This window comes from Rhea americana, unplaced genomic scaffold, assembly GCF_003343005.1.
Source record: "Rhea americana isolate MKP2758 unplaced genomic scaffold, rheAme1 scaffold_298, whole genome shotgun sequence".
Taxonomy (NCBI): domain Eukaryota; kingdom Metazoa; phylum Chordata; class Aves; order Rheiformes; family Rheidae; genus Rhea; species Rhea americana.
This window is the reverse complement of record NW_028186421.1, coordinates 192,898-208,325: the sequence shown is the minus strand read 5'-3', so window position 1 is coordinate 208,325 and position 15,428 is coordinate 192,898. Positions and strand designations below refer to the sequence as shown.

At 38.6% G+C, this 15,428-nt stretch overlaps 1 protein-coding gene across 1 annotated transcript in view; it reads left to right on the top strand.

Annotated features, from left to right (window-relative positions):
• Positions 1-12,186: 12,186 nt before the first annotated feature.
• The window catches only part of LOC146593341 (macrophage mannose receptor 1-like), a 34,923-nt gene continuing 31,681 nt past the window's right edge, over positions 12,187-15,428 (top strand). The window contains exons 1-3 of the mRNA XM_085309414.1: positions 12,187-12,244; positions 13,561-13,962; positions 14,906-15,079. Of these exons, the coding sequence (XP_085165540.1) occupies positions 12,187-12,244; positions 13,561-13,962; positions 14,906-15,079 (634 nt within the window). The remainder of the gene's footprint in view (positions 12,245-13,560; positions 13,963-14,905; positions 15,080-15,428) is intronic.

Below are 15,428 nucleotides of genomic sequence, written 5' to 3'. Positions count from 1 at the left end.
GGGTTCAATTTTCTCTCTTCTCAGCTGTGTCCTTATTTGACATATCTAGCTTTCTCCCTTCAGTCACAATCTGCAAAGCACAACCTTTAAATTACTATCTATTAAATAATTGTAGCTAGAGCATTTTAAGAATATGTTTTTCCATTCTTCTGGCATTAAATTTCTCTCTCATCTCAGAAGAACGCACAAGTGCAAGCATTATTATCAATATTGTGTTCTTGTCCAGACTGTTGATTTAGATAGCTAGATGAAACTCATCTCAGCTACACTTAGAAACGGTTCACATAATTCTCCTTTGTAGTCAATAGATAGGAATATACACGTGAGGATGCAATCTGCTTAGCATCACTTAGATATCTTTCAAATGGARTGCAGTGCCCCCTGTTTTGTGTTGCACCAGGGGAACTCAGAAGTGCTGCTGGCAGAGACGAGAGAACAAACCAGCTGAAGGAAACTGGAGTCCCAGGAGCCCAGCAGCACAATTCATCCTGAGGAGAGTGTGCGTAATTGTGTGGAGGGGGAGGGGGCAGAGGGCACAAAATGTTTGTATGCTCGTTCCTGATTCGTGTGAGTACTCTGTGGCCTTTTGGAAGGCTGTGGCCTCAGGGAAGGAGCCAGGCTCTCTCTTTGCCTTGCCCTGATTCCTAATGATGTCCTGCACAGGGCAGCATCTTCTAGAAAGCACCTTCTAGAGGAAATGGCTTCTTCACTGAAAGCAGTGAGTGTGCACACGTTGGGGGGGGACAACACTTCGTAGAATTGAGGAGGAGCGAAGAGGATGGCAGGGAATCTGCAGTCTCAATTTGAGTGGAAACAGGTATTCCTAAGAGGAGCAAAAAAGTGGACTCATGGAGAAGCCTCAGGGGTGATGGAAAGGAGGAGATTTCTCCTGGAGAAGTATACAGGAACTACATGGAGTGTTCTGCAACCCAAGAAGCTACTGAGAGCAAGCTTAAAGGCAAGGACATTCCATGCAAAGAGACCGGGGAAAGGGGAGAGATTTGCTTTTAACTCTATTTTCTAATCTAGCTTTTCTCAGTAAATCTGAATTTTCTGCATTGCACAAATGTGTCTTTATGTTCTCAAAAAACATCCTGTTAGAGAATGAAAACCTCTTGGTGTTCTGGAATGTGCTCAGTTTGAGGAAAATGTGAAGAAAATTCCAGTTGCTGGATCTTGCCAGCCTGAAGTCTACATACTAAAGAGAAAACAAACCAATAGGGGAGGAGAAAGGGGAGTAGACTGGTGTGTTGGGTGTACTAGGCCCTGGATCAGTGGAGGGAATGAGAGGGTGAATCAGCTGTGAAGAGGAGGGTGGAATAATAATAAGGATTAACTAGATGTCTCAGAGTTCTCTCTTGCATCCCGTATTGCAAGAAAATTGTTCTATATTCAGGCAGTGGGAACAGCACCCTTGTCTTCTGGTAATAGTACTTTTAGTTTGCTATCTCATGGGGCAGTAGTGGTTCTTAGGTTGCTATTTCAAAATAAGATTCTGTTAAAGGCACGGTTTGCTGTGTACTCTGGCCTAATGATGCATTTGAAAACAAAGTTTAGGAACTATTCCGAGTTTGCTTGCAACAGATTTTTAACAGGAAATGGGAAAATAGAAACGTATAATCTTTACACATTGCAAAGATAACGAACGTCTGGAAAAGAAGAGACTGTCTCGCTTCTTGACTGATTATTTGTCAAAGTCACTACATCTAGAGCATGAAACTGTTCATCCTGAATTGTATTCAAAATGAGAGGGAATTGATTTTGCCTCCAAAATCTAGCTACATTATAATTACTTTATTACAATGTGAAATTTAGTGATATGAAAACAATATAGTGACACAAAATAAGGAAGGAATTGTAAAAGAATGAGGAAACTAGAAATGAGATAAAAAGGAAGGAAATTCTTAGACGTTGTGTGAAAGTTATTTCTATTCAGCTAAAGAATCACAAGAGGCAAGCATATTCTGTGAGTTGTCTTCCGTTAACTGAGTATTTTCCATTGCTTGTTGCACGCTTTTATAATTTCTTAATACTCTTGAAAGAATCCACAGAAGCGCCTCTCAGGCGCAGAAGCAGATCATTCCATTATCCAAAGCAGATCTCTAAATTTTATCCAAGTGTATTGAAAATGTGCAGACTGTCACCTGCATAGTGTCCTAAAGTGGCAAGGAACAGCAAAAAGGGCTGATGGAAAGCACATGTTGGACTTGTCTTCTGTGGGCCGTTCTCCCCCATGCTGGCAACGTAGAGCCCTATCTAGTCTACACAAAAGTACAGACAGAGCTGCTTACTTGAGTTAAACTAGTAAATTTAGATTGTACCATAGTTTAAGAGCAGCTATGCTGAGTTAGATCAAAGGTTTGTCTAGCCCAGCATCCTCTCTTGGATGATGCCCAAAAGAAGGTGCCTCACAAAGAGCATGAGTTTGCACACATCAAGAGGCACCTCCTTGGATGTGCCTCCTATCATTTGCAGCTGGTATGCAGGTAGTGTATTGTATTCACCTGCATATAGAAATTAGTTTATAATTAACTTGGGTTTAAATTATACAGTACTCTAGCAAACCTACAGTAAATGCTCCAATAGTCATTTATAATGGTAACGTGAGATGACCTCTTTGTGCAAAATAAGAAAAAAAATCCACACAGAGACTTACTACAGGCTAGATAATACATTGTATTTGGTGCATTTTGTTCCAAAACTTTCCTAAATAAATAAGTCAGCAAGAAAGCCAGGCAGAGAAAAAAATATAATATTGCAATACTTTTTATGTTCCTATTTAGTATTTCTTCAGTAATTGTATTTTTTTTTCTTCTACTTGAACCCCTTTGGCTGTTCTGATACTTCAGAAGTATCAAGCTAGTTTCTGACAGCAGTCCTCCTCATTACGGTTTACTTACCATTTCAGATTTTCATTTCTTTTCAGATGACCTCATTCTCTTAAATGCCCCAGGGGATGAACACCTTAGGGCAGTGTAACATAACTTACAGAGTAACAAAATATGGAAAGATTCTCTAACTTTCTCTAAATAAGATGACAGAGATCTAGCGACCTTGAATACAAATGCTGTTTTTTCTCCTCACAGTTAAAAACGTTCCATAAACCTTCTTAGTTCCTGTTTGCATGCCGACACAGCTTGACTCATCGTTTTCTTTTTCTTTTCTTTTTTTTTTCCATTGGTGATTTCTGGATGAAAGCATCTTTCAAGAAAACATATTTATATTTTTGTAAGCAGTCTGATGGTAGGCTATTTTCATTTTGTTCAGAGCAGGCTCTGTGAGTAGTCTGTGAAGCTGGGAGGATGCAAGGTGACAAAGCTGGTGCTGAGGGGCAAGAGAGGACTACAAATGAAGTGGTAGCAATGGAAAACCATTAAGTTTTTAGGGAAAAAGATTGGGAATAGTCGGTGGGAAATTTGTATTAGAAAAGCTGTCTTGCAATCGAAGGATAAGCTTAAACAGAAGGGGAGTAATGGAGCAGTTTGCTTTTCTGATTTAATATCAGATCTGCTGCACCGAACAAGGGATTTTCCGCCTATTCCACAAGACTATGGTCCATCCTGCAATGYAAAAAGTAGTCTCCCTTGCCACGTGGGCAGAGAGTGGGGAGCAGAGTCTCTTGAATGCTCTACATGCCAAACAGTGCCCCAAAATCCCATTGGATTTTTAGGATATGCCAGCATCCATTAACAGAATAGACTACTGCTTAATTATGCCTCTTCCTGGGCTCTGTTTAATTTTAATTAATTTGTTGAGTTTTAAAAGTTCATTAAAAGTTTAAAAGTTCATGCTCTTTTTTGCCATTTGAGCAATTAAAACACACAATAGCACCAAACATTTCTGTAAAACAGCACCAAAGCTACTCAGCAAACCTTCCAGTGCAGCATAAACTGCTAGTGACTGCTCTTTTCTTAGGGCTATCTTACAATCTTGTTATCTTCTATTTACTGATGAATAGTGATATTTTCCTAACAATTCAACTCAGCCTRCCTGGTTTGTAATTCCGAGGCTCCTCTTTTTTTCTCATACTGATTATTCTTTTCCAACAGGCTGAACTTTTGTCTTTTATCAGTGCTCACTGAAAATTTTAAGTCTCTCAGAGTGCTCCAGCATGTTTCCTAAGTATTAAGACTAATAAGTTTAACCTTTTTTTTTCTTAAAAAAGATGAGTATAATAGATGAAGATAATGTATGAAATTGTCCTGCAACCCAAATAACATGTTCAATTTGATTTTTAATCTATAATGTTGCTTTATGCAATGTTGTGCAGAACTTAAATAATCAATGTTCATAGTGTAGGAACTCATTTTGTAAATATTTGCTCATCCTCAGTTGTTTATAGGCCTCCTAGTGAAGAGACTGACAAAATGTTACAAAATGAAAAACACACTTTAAACAACGCATGCATACACTTTGATATGAAGAATTATGTTCATGAATGCAGTGACACTGCCCCATGTAAAATAACAAATATAATGTATTCTGCAGTCAAGGTTTTCAGAAAAAACTTAGAACTTGATAGACTGTGTTGCTATCAGAAAAAGAGAAAAGATTACTACAAATATGGGCATGAGCCAAGCTCATTTTAAAAGCATATTGACTTCACAAAGACAGAAACTGAGCACTCTGTATGTGCAGYGATATGAACAGCATCCCCCACAGTATATTTGGAATTACTGGTAAGGAGAGATACACAACAGATGAGGTACCTGCTTAGATGAGTGTTTAGAGATAGGTGCCAACTGTAGAAACTACATTTGCTGCTGCAGAGGATGCAGCCTTTGACTGTCTTGTAGCTGGGGACTGGCTGTGACTTGAATTTGAAATTTTGACCAAGACTTACCTACTTTTCACAGAGATTTTTTTTACTCATTTGAATTTAAGCAGTTTTTATTGCTGTATATCAGAAAACAGGACATTATGCCTGAGGAGCTGAAACCATTTTTTATAGACGTTGGTTAGACCTTACMACAATTTTGTGTAAGTGTGTAAATGAGATATGTGATTTGTTCAGAAAGGAGGATGACCTGATATGTTTCATCATGGCAGAGCCTGGGATAGAAACATTAATCTTTAATTTTTCCTGTGTATGAATATGCAGAAAATCAGGACAGCTTTGTGCACTGCAAAATTTTCTTACTCATCATAGAGAATCTGATTTTGTTCATTGAAATCTGACTGGAGACTACCAGCTCGTTTCACAGCTGCCAGTCAAACAGATGTTTCTATATATAGTTTGTTCCTACATTCTTAATTATTTTTCACTTCCTCTTCTATCSTCCTGTCATTCATTAGTAGCAGAGATAAGAATGGCAAAATTCAGCTTTGCAAGTTCTTAGGCTTCCTCTTTCTCAATCTGTAGCAGAAATTGCTAGATTTTGGTTATTAGGGCAAAGGAACTAGTGATTTTTTTTTTCTGATAGATGATCCCCCAGGCTATTGACATCAGTTTGTGAAATCCAGTTTCCTCCTCTTAAATGTCCAGATTTAAGATGCACTTTTTTCTCAGAGCTGTARATGCCTGGGACAGGTTTAACACAAGTAGTCTGTCCTAGCATTCCYGATAGAGATTGTGAAGAAAGGTGAGTGGCAGCAGAAGGCTCGGAGAGCTGATGGTGTACCTGGGTGCTTCTCTCTCTTCCCRCATTTTGCATGTGTCTCTTGAGAAAAGCTCAGGCTCTTTTTCGCTAGACGTTTGCCTCCTCTTCAAGAAAGCAGGGACACTACAAAAAGCATTTGATGACTTCCATGTTCAGGCCTGCTGATTTCCTCTTCAAGACTGTTGTATGATGGTTGCAGATTGCTGCCTGTCTTGTTCGCAACAGTTGAGGTGTTTGTGAAGACCAGCAGTGGGTAAAAAGAGTTGACTCTACACCTCTTTCAAGAGCTCCCTAGATGCTATGCCTGGCTTACCTTGCATAAGGACACTCTCCACACCTCTTTTTATGTCTGTGCAAAAAGGAGTACGCGAGACAGAAAGAGAAGAGGCAAGAGGGAAGCTGGTTTGTCTGAGTGCTTAATGGCTTGTGGTCGGCATGAAGCAGAGTTAGAGACACGGCCCCAGCTCCCTGCAGCACGTGCGGTYTGCATTAAGCCAGCGCTGTACTAGCTAAACAACAAAGCTTGTCCCACAAGCAGGGATCAGAGCCATAAATCCCAACAGTAAACATCACCTCAGTAGCTCTTTACAGACTCTTTAGTGGAGCTCTGGTGCTTGGCTGCCTAAACATGAATTGCTTTAGGCAAGAGTTAGATGCCTGTCCCTCCAAAACAGGCAATTCTGCACAAATAGGGATGACCCAAGGTGTGTGCCCAGGGAATATTCTGGCAAAGCAAGGCAGTAACATCAGGATTAGGTAGTCCTGAGAAGCAGGAACATTGGACCGGTGACTGAGACACAGGCAAACCAATTCCTACTCCTACAGAGTTATAAATTCAACCCCCTACAAAGAAATAAAAGAACACATTACACATTATAATGAGATTACAATGCTCAGAGTATGCCTGGAAGAGCTGCAATGGATTTAGATGACCTTCATAACAAAGAAATCTGGAAACTTCTAAYCTGGAGATTAGAAGCAGTCCTTAGAGCAACTCAGAGAGGTCTTTTTACTCTGTAGGATCTCCTGTGTGCAATTATTCAGAAAAAAAACTCAGTTGCACAGATCTTATTACAATTTTATAGTTAAAAGATTCCTTTGGTAACTGTCMTTGTGAATGTCTGCTCTTTCTATCTCCTTCTGTGCTGTTAATTACGAAATTTCCTTCCTCTTTCAAAAAATAAGTTTAATGCACTTGTAATTGGCAGGTATGTGAGTAGGGGAAGAACTTCACCATGAGATTCATGTAGGTCAGTGTAAAYAAAATTCAGTAATTGCAAATCTCTCATGCCCAGAGAAGACTGACAGATAGGTCAGGCATGAACCAGCTGGGTTCATCCTCCTCCTCATCATCACCAGTTGGTGTTGCTCATCCTGCTGGTCTGCCTGGCATCATTCTAGTTTTGTGGCACTGGCATTACGACTTTTTCAGAAGCGTCACGTAAGCTTGTTACCTATGTTTAAAATGATATTCTGAACCTCACCAATCCACAGGGAGTGGATGTCTGCCAACCTTCCTGTTTCAGTAAGTTTCTTTTAAATATTTAACTGAGATGCTGCACTTMGATATTGAACACAGTTAACATAAAGAAAAGGATTAGAAATGTGTAGAATATTGAAGTATTACCCCATGGTACATATTCAGAAGTATTTCTTTCTGGAAAGTGATATGTATTTTTGTAAGGAAGGAAACATTGATAAAGCAAAGAAAGAAAACAATGACTCATTATAGAGATAATTTGAAGAACAGGAATTTTTCCAATTATTTTTATAACTATACACTGATATACAGGAAGTACAGCTGGACTAGCTTTTTTTTTTTTTTTTTTTTTTTTTGTTATAGAAATCATGTATTTAAACAATGTGTTTGCGGATTAGTTACAATAATTACTGAGGTTCTGGTAATGAGAAGCAGTTACAGGGTAGTACAAAAGATGGATGAGAGTATCTCTAAACATACTTGAGCCTCTTACACATCAGCCAGAATACTGAGGTTCAAATGCTTCCAGGTCATCCAGGCTAACGCTGWCTGCAGATGTGACATGCACAGTCCTTCTGGATGCAGCTCCTCCCAGGACGCAGCATCTATGGGAACTGGTGCTAGGACCTCATGAGCTCCTGCTGCTCCCACTGACTTCTGTCAGGATGGTGATCACATTAGAGAGAGAGTTTATTCTCTCATTTTAGCATATTACTTTCATTTTAGTACACTAAAATTGTGGAAAATAAGTTTTCAAGCAGTCCACTGCTTCATTTCTCCAAGAAAAGCTTGGCCAGGTCTCATCCCTCCTTGTGAGCCTGTGGTGGATGTTGTGGGGTYGACCTACAGATCCCACCAAAGCTTTTTGGCCCTGACTCCCTGACCTTGTTATGAGCTATGTCAACATGTTAAGGAGAAAAGGACTGTTTCTGGTGGTTTAGTGTGTGAAGACAGAACAGGTRAGATGAAAGTCTTCGTCTGTCATGGACAACCAAAATGAGTAACAAGGTTGACTCCAATGAGCAATCACAAACCAAAGTTAGCATGAATGTTAACAGTTGCATCAATTTAAGATTGCAAATCCATGTCTCAATTATTCTTCTTTTTATAAGCATGAATGAGCTTATCTGAAACTTCAAAAGTATTTCTCAGTTTCTAGTATTGTGGTTGGAAAGTGGAASAGACAAGCAGGCAGGTGAGGAATATTGAGTAGAGAGTACCTATGGGAAGGTGGGAATATTGCAGGAGGACTCAAGGGGAGGTCAGATATATTCTCAAATGTATCTGTCAGTCAAAGTATTCTTTAGAAATTGTGACAAAGAAAGTAGCTGTTGTGACATGTGCCGYGTAAGGAACCAAACAACTGCAAGTAGTGATAGGAAGGTAAACTAGAAAACCCTGAAGACTATCCACTGGAAAAGGAGAGACAAGTGAGTCTGGTTGATTTCTTTCCTATTTTGCTTTTAAAAGCTGTCTCACTAAATAATCTTAATTCTGCTATTAGGAAGTTTTTWCCTGGTATCCAACTTCTTTCTCCCTTGCTAAAATGTTTCCATTGTTTCTCTTCCCATATTTCTTGTCCTTTCCCTAGTGGATACRTAAAACAATTTATGAGCTTCCTCCACTTAGCAACATTTTAAATCTTTGTAGATTGTTATCATGTCCTGCTCCTGTCTTCCCTCCTTTGGAGTAAATTTTACCAGCATCTCCTCAGAGCTTATGTAATTCTGCATTTTTCCAGGATTATGGTACCCCTTTCAAGGAGAAAAATAAACAGATTTGACATTATTGGTACTTGAAAGATCTTCTCCCTCTATGGAAAGCTTTTTGTTATAAAAATAAGTTAGATTCCTAGGAGGTGCAGAACTATAAAAACTGGTTTTAGCTTGCACAGTAGAGATAAGGGTAGGACCTCAGACACAGAAGACCATATGATTTTATGATTGGAACAATAAAGTGGTAATGTCATGCTTTGATTCATCAATTTGGACTATGTTTAGGCAAGGCATAACGATATTCTAGCCTCAGGTGTCCTCACAAATTGTTTATGAAATCAGACTGCACCGATACTGGACACTTGAAGAGCTGAGGCTCTGTTAATGGTTCAGTGGTCACCATTATACTGTTGTTTTTGCTAAATGTGTAAATCTGCATCTCAATCAAAGCATATTACGGGGTATGGCACCCTACACTGTTTCAAAGGGAATATATAAATCAGGTAATTCTATGAGATAAGGGAACTTTTCACTCTGAAATATACTTCCTCTACTCCCTCACAAATGAACTTATTGATATTTGCTATTTAACTGCCAAACCTAAGAGTTACAAGAAGAATATGAAATTGTTAAAATTCTTACTTTAGTAAAATATTTTCTTGAATTGAGCAATGAAGATTTTCACATTTATGCCTTGTTTGTTCTTGTGCAAGCATAAAATGTATGTTAAGTCTGAAAACTTTCTGGTGACTACTGGCAAAATAAGCCTATTAGCTAAGTAGATAATTAATAGACTTATCATATGAGCAAAAATTTCATGATTTTTCTCACGATCTTTTTATTGAAGCTATGCTGATTCTCATTTTCTCCTCTTAAAATGTATTTAATTTGTTGTTAAATCTGATTTAGATACATGTAACTCCCTTCTGTAGCATTCTAAGACCTTACACACCTTGCATCATTTTTTGAGATTATTGTTAATGATTTAGATCTAGCACATGAAAATTTTCGTTCCTTCATTGTGAGTATAAGCACATAAGGCAAAGTGAATTTAATTTCAATATGTATCCTCGTTCTAGTTTCTATTCTTTTTCAATGTAATTAACACTGTTAACCTTCTATCACAATTAACTTTTTTGTGAAGATTAAAATAATAAAAACTTGGTGTATTTCTGCCTTATTTACATCGTTCATTCTCACTAATCATTTCCCATTAAATTATGGAGCTATACTTTCTTTGGGTTGTGTTTTCTTTTCTGTTCTAGTATTTTATAGATCTTGGCTTTTTCTTAATTTATAACACACTCTAGATACCAAAACAATATGGTTGATTTTTATTACTAATTGCGTCATATTTCTCCTAACATGATACAGACCAGAACATATGGAGCAAGCCACTCATCCCATCAGAAATATTCACATCATTTTTGTAGACAGTATATGTCGATTGTATGATAATTGGCTTTTCATTGCCAAAAAGATCTTGTTGGCACCTCCCCCGTGGGWGGTGGCTCCCAGGAGCTCGTGCACTGCTCCGGTGCCCTGTGGTGCAACCAGTCCCGCGGCTGCTGGGTGCCCAAGCACCCGGCCAGAGACCAGGCCTTTTTAGCCCTAAAATCAGCCTGCAACCTGGACATGGGGATTTCTGTGAAACATTTGTTTCTTTCTTCAAGAACCAACGCTTGTTTTACTGCCAGCCTGTGGCTGGCTCTGACGTGGCTCGAGGAGGAGGGCAAAATAAAAGGACTGTTCCCTTCTGATATTTTAATATTGCACAATGTCCAAGCAAGAAGGAAATGGAATCCACTTTGGCATCTTCTTTTAGCAACTCCAGAACAAAATAAGATATTAAAAATGCCTGATACTATAAATGACAATGTATCATATTCATAAATAGGCCACACGCCAATATGGAAAAGCTGCCAGTCCGAGAAATGCCTCAGGCTTAGCTCAGGCTGAAGAAAACRTTTGCTCTTTTCAAGTAAGATGTTTGGCAGCTGATTAAAAAGTCTCAGCAACAAGATGTTCTGGAAATGTTTGTTCCAGAAAAAGCCTTATAGTTTTAAGAGACTTTAAAGTCTATAGACTTTATAGTCTTTGTTAGCGTAATTTGTCATCATCTGAAAAGCAAATTGCACTGATTTAGTCCTTAACTTCCTAACATCTGTACCTGGCAGTTCCTTGTAATTTCTCATTTCACAATTCAATTTCTCCTTTTTATTTGAATCTTGTAAACATTCTCAGAGAGCTAATTCTCTTTTTGCCTTCTCTTTCTGCTGAGCAGCTTAAGAGGAACAAATCCTGTGCTTCGGAAATGCTGTCATCTTGGCAGTAAACAGGAGGTGATGCCAAATGTCCTTGCTATCACATTTTCACTACAGGTTCTGAACAAATCTGTTATTGCACTTTAGATAATATTTTCACACCACAGATCCGTTATTTTGTTTAACAGTTTTTCTAAACAACACAAAATATTTATACGGTAAAAATMTTCTTTAATAAAATCAGGCCTTTATGTAGTTATAGGGACATTCTTTCGTGGTCTGGAGATAACTGCTGTTCCTGTCAGATTTCCACCTATATGTTTAYAAATACACAAAACTTGTGAGAGCTTGCTCTGYAGTCTGGGTAAGAAGAGACATACAGCTTTTTGTGAAATTGTGGCTGGCGCTTGGGACCTGCGTCTGACAAGATTTACCTGCTTCACGAGATAAATGGTACTGATTGAAAAATGAGCCATTTTCCAGGTGGCTTCAGGTGTTAGTATTCTAGTTGCATTTATATAGGAATGAAGGTCAGTATGGCAATGGGAAGCTCGTTTAGGAGGAAAGTAATATTTATAGTGTCCTGCAGTGTGAATTCCACTGAAATCCAGCTCCTCTAAAATTCACTATTCTCTCATCTCATGCATGAAAACATGAGACTGACATGTTTTCCTAATGATGTTGTTTCACTGAGTAATTAAGGTGTAAGATTTGAAAGCTGAGGCTGAGTTCCTACCTTTGATGTTTCACTGCTGGCTTAATCCCATGAGTTCCCTCAATGCTTCAGGGCTGGGAGAAGCAAAATATTGAAAGAAAACCTTCTGTGTCACCTGCCTTTATTTCAGGCTTTTTTCGCCTTTTTTTTTTTTTTTTTTTTTACTTTTGCCCTCGGTTAGAAGTCTTTCATTTCCAAAGGCAAAATTGGTGCTGTGTGGTCCTGTTATTTCAAAATATGACATGTGACAGAATATTTCCTTATTTTGCACTCAGTGCTTACTATCTAACCATCCAGTGTTTGAAACTGAGGAGTACCGGTCACTGTCCTCTCTTCTGAAGGTCTTTATTGACAACTAGTCTCACTGCTTGGCTTTTGATGAAGGGGAGCAAAGAATGAAGCATTTACGATGATGCCCTCCAGGCTCTTGCTCGTCCTTTCTCTCCTTGGTGGTGCTTTGCAGCTGGCAGGTAAGTACCTCCGGCTTCTCTCCTGTAAAGCTGTGTGTGAAAGTACTTCCACATCTCATGGCATTTGACCAGGCTTTATTATTCCACGGTGATGTCTGACTATATGTTATTAGTCTGAGACACAGAGATGGGGAATCTCCTAAAGGCAGGCAACAGGCAAGGGCAGGATCTAGCAGAGAGAGAGAAACGGGTAGAGAAGGAAGCAAAGACTTTTAATGGCTTTATTCATATAGATTTATAGCAACATTATTATTTCAGAAACTGCAGGAAATCATAACTAAGAAAATCATAAGGTATGTTTATTTTATTTTTTTTTAATTTTTCACTTCTGCATTCTTATTTTTGAGGTGTTGGTGTCTGGGTTACGGTTAGCAAAACCAGGCAGAAAAATCTCAGGGGTGATAAAATACCAAATTATTTGAAGTCCTTTAAGAATGGCACAACTATTCACAGAAGATGAAATCTAGAGAGACTCAGTGCTTACAAAACAGATTATTTTCATTTTCTTCATATTGTTCTGAACAGATGCTGAATTCATTGGTGCTGATCAGGTGGATGAAATAAACATTGTGTGAAATAAAGTTGGATTAAATATGAAAAAGTTATTGTAGAATTACACTGACAATATTATCGCTGTTTCTTTAGCTGCACTTCTGCTGTAGATGTTAAATAGAAGTTACCCAGTCCTTGCTTCTTTCTCAGACTCTTCATTTTGCTTCCCAGTGTCATGCCTAGTTTTACATCATTATAGTTCATAACAGATACTGCAGGCCTTGTAGGTCAGCAAGCCCCATGAACCTCTAGGAGGTTCAGCATTCTTCACCCAGATGTATATAGTGAAAAGGAAGGGAAATCTGGATTTTGGAGGGAAAAGGCTTAGCAAATGGCTGAGTAAAGATGACTGCAACACACCAGGAGACCTGTAAGATCTTGTAGGGACATAAAAATTTGCAGAGTTCAGAGGGCTACAAGGTCATGCATCTGAGGACACATGGGAAATGGGGTAATGGTGATAGCAGTGAGGTTGAGGGAGTTCACATGACTAATATAAATCAATCCAGCAAGCTATGCTTAGCTCTGCTGGTGCTACTGGTTGCCATTAATCCATAGTATGGTGACACATAATAAAGGACATATCCTATTGCCTACTTGATTGTTTTTTAATTGATAAAATTGAAATTGTACTTTACTCAAAAACACCACGTTTCTATCTGGCTCCTATTCATTTATGAAAAAGGGAAGTAGAATCATGCCTCTTATATCCACTATACATATATTATGTACCAACAAATACTTTCCATTATTTTGTTCCACAGATATTGAAATATTTCAAATCTACAATAAAGTAAATCAGCTCTGCCTTCAGGCTTCTATTACACAGTCAGTTAGAACTGCTACTTGCCATCAAGACAATGAATCACAAAAATTCAGGTGGGTCACTGATCACCAACTTATGAGTGTGAAACTGAACCTATGCTTGGGYGTGCTTTCAAAGGAGGATCAGGCTGCGATCACTCTGTATCCGTGTAACCAAACAAGTGAGCTCCAGTGGTGGGACTGCAGAAATGAAAGCCTTCTTGCAATCCAAGGAGAAGATTTGTTTTTTAGTCCGGGCAATGGAGAACATGATAATGTTATGCTAAAGAAGGGATTGACTGCGAAGAATAATTGGAAAATCTATGGAACTACAGATGTTTTATGTTCCCATGGATATGAAGGTACAATTATGAAACTTTATTCTTTCACCATTTGCACTGTTTTTTTGTGAGATTTAAAGTATTTTGAGTTTTGAATATTCTAACCATCAGAGTTTTGAAAATCAGGATGCTGAGGACATTAGCCTTGAATTTGCTTTCTTATTTATGGCTATCATAAGCACTCTCCAAAGTAACTATTGCCTACCGTGCTATGTCAGTACACTGTTAATAGTATAAATAACAAGAACTGTTATCTACAGCAACATAGAGACAAAATTACATGTTCAAGTAAGGTGAGCTGGGCAAGGGCTGGAAGTAACACCGTAGGTGGAGGAAATGTGGCTTTTCTAATTTAGCAGTTGAGAATGTCCACAGCGTAATTATTATTACCAGTGCAGTTATCCTTTGTGATTAGCTGGAGTTTGACTGTTTCAAAAGGCTTTTCCACCTCTAAAGCAAATGTTCTGAGAACTATCTTTTAGGATATTTGCAGTATTAATCCTTCAGCCTTGCCCATGGAAGCTGCTCCAGCATGTGTGAAATATTTAAAATGCTACTGCAATAAAGATATTGGGAAGGGTTGTCCAACTTGATGTTTACTTTTTTTCAACAAGCAGGACATCTAAATGTTAGTTCCTCCTATTGTGCATGTTATATAAATCATAAAATTGTTAAAAATGGTAATATCTTTAGGTAGAGCTGTGAGCTGTTTCTGAAAATATCTTGGTTAGAACAAAAATCTGGTTGCAGACTTCAGCTATGAAATATTACTTTACATCATAATAACACTGTTCTACAAAATACTTCAGCAACTTAATTTTGAAAAACCATTGAAATAAGTTTTGCTAGGGTAATGGAAGGCACTTTGAAGGACAATTCACTCATTGGTAGACTTCACATTTTTCACGGTTTACATGAATTTATTATTGTTTTCCATACTGTCCTTTTCATTTTCTCTTCCTAGAGACCTTTACATTGCTAGGAAATGCTTTTGGGGCACCCTGTGTATTCCCTTTCATGTACAATAAGCAGTGGTACTCTGAGTGCACAGACGCCGGCAGGTCAGACGGCTGGCTCTGGTGTGGAACAACTGCAGACTATGACACAGACCAGCGGTACGGATTTTGCCCATTAAAGGGTAAGTAAGTTCTCTGTTCTCACACAGATTCCCTCAATGTGTTATTGGCAAACAGGCACTAGCAGACCACCAGTACCGTTAAAACAAGGCATCATTTGCAAGATGCCATTTTGCGCTCTGATGTATTGCCACACCCTGCGGTCGTCTACACAGGGCAGTAACACAACATGTTGCAGAAAGGTGTGGAGAAAAGTGAGATTAGAGTAAAATGGCATGCAGTTCCCCCTAATTGTGGTGGCATTGCTGAGCAGCACAATAATTTTGAGTTGTTCGCTGTTTCCCAAAAAAGATGTGTGCTGTTGTCATTGTACAACCCTTTTCTGAGGTGTTCTCATTGGGGTGTGTGTGG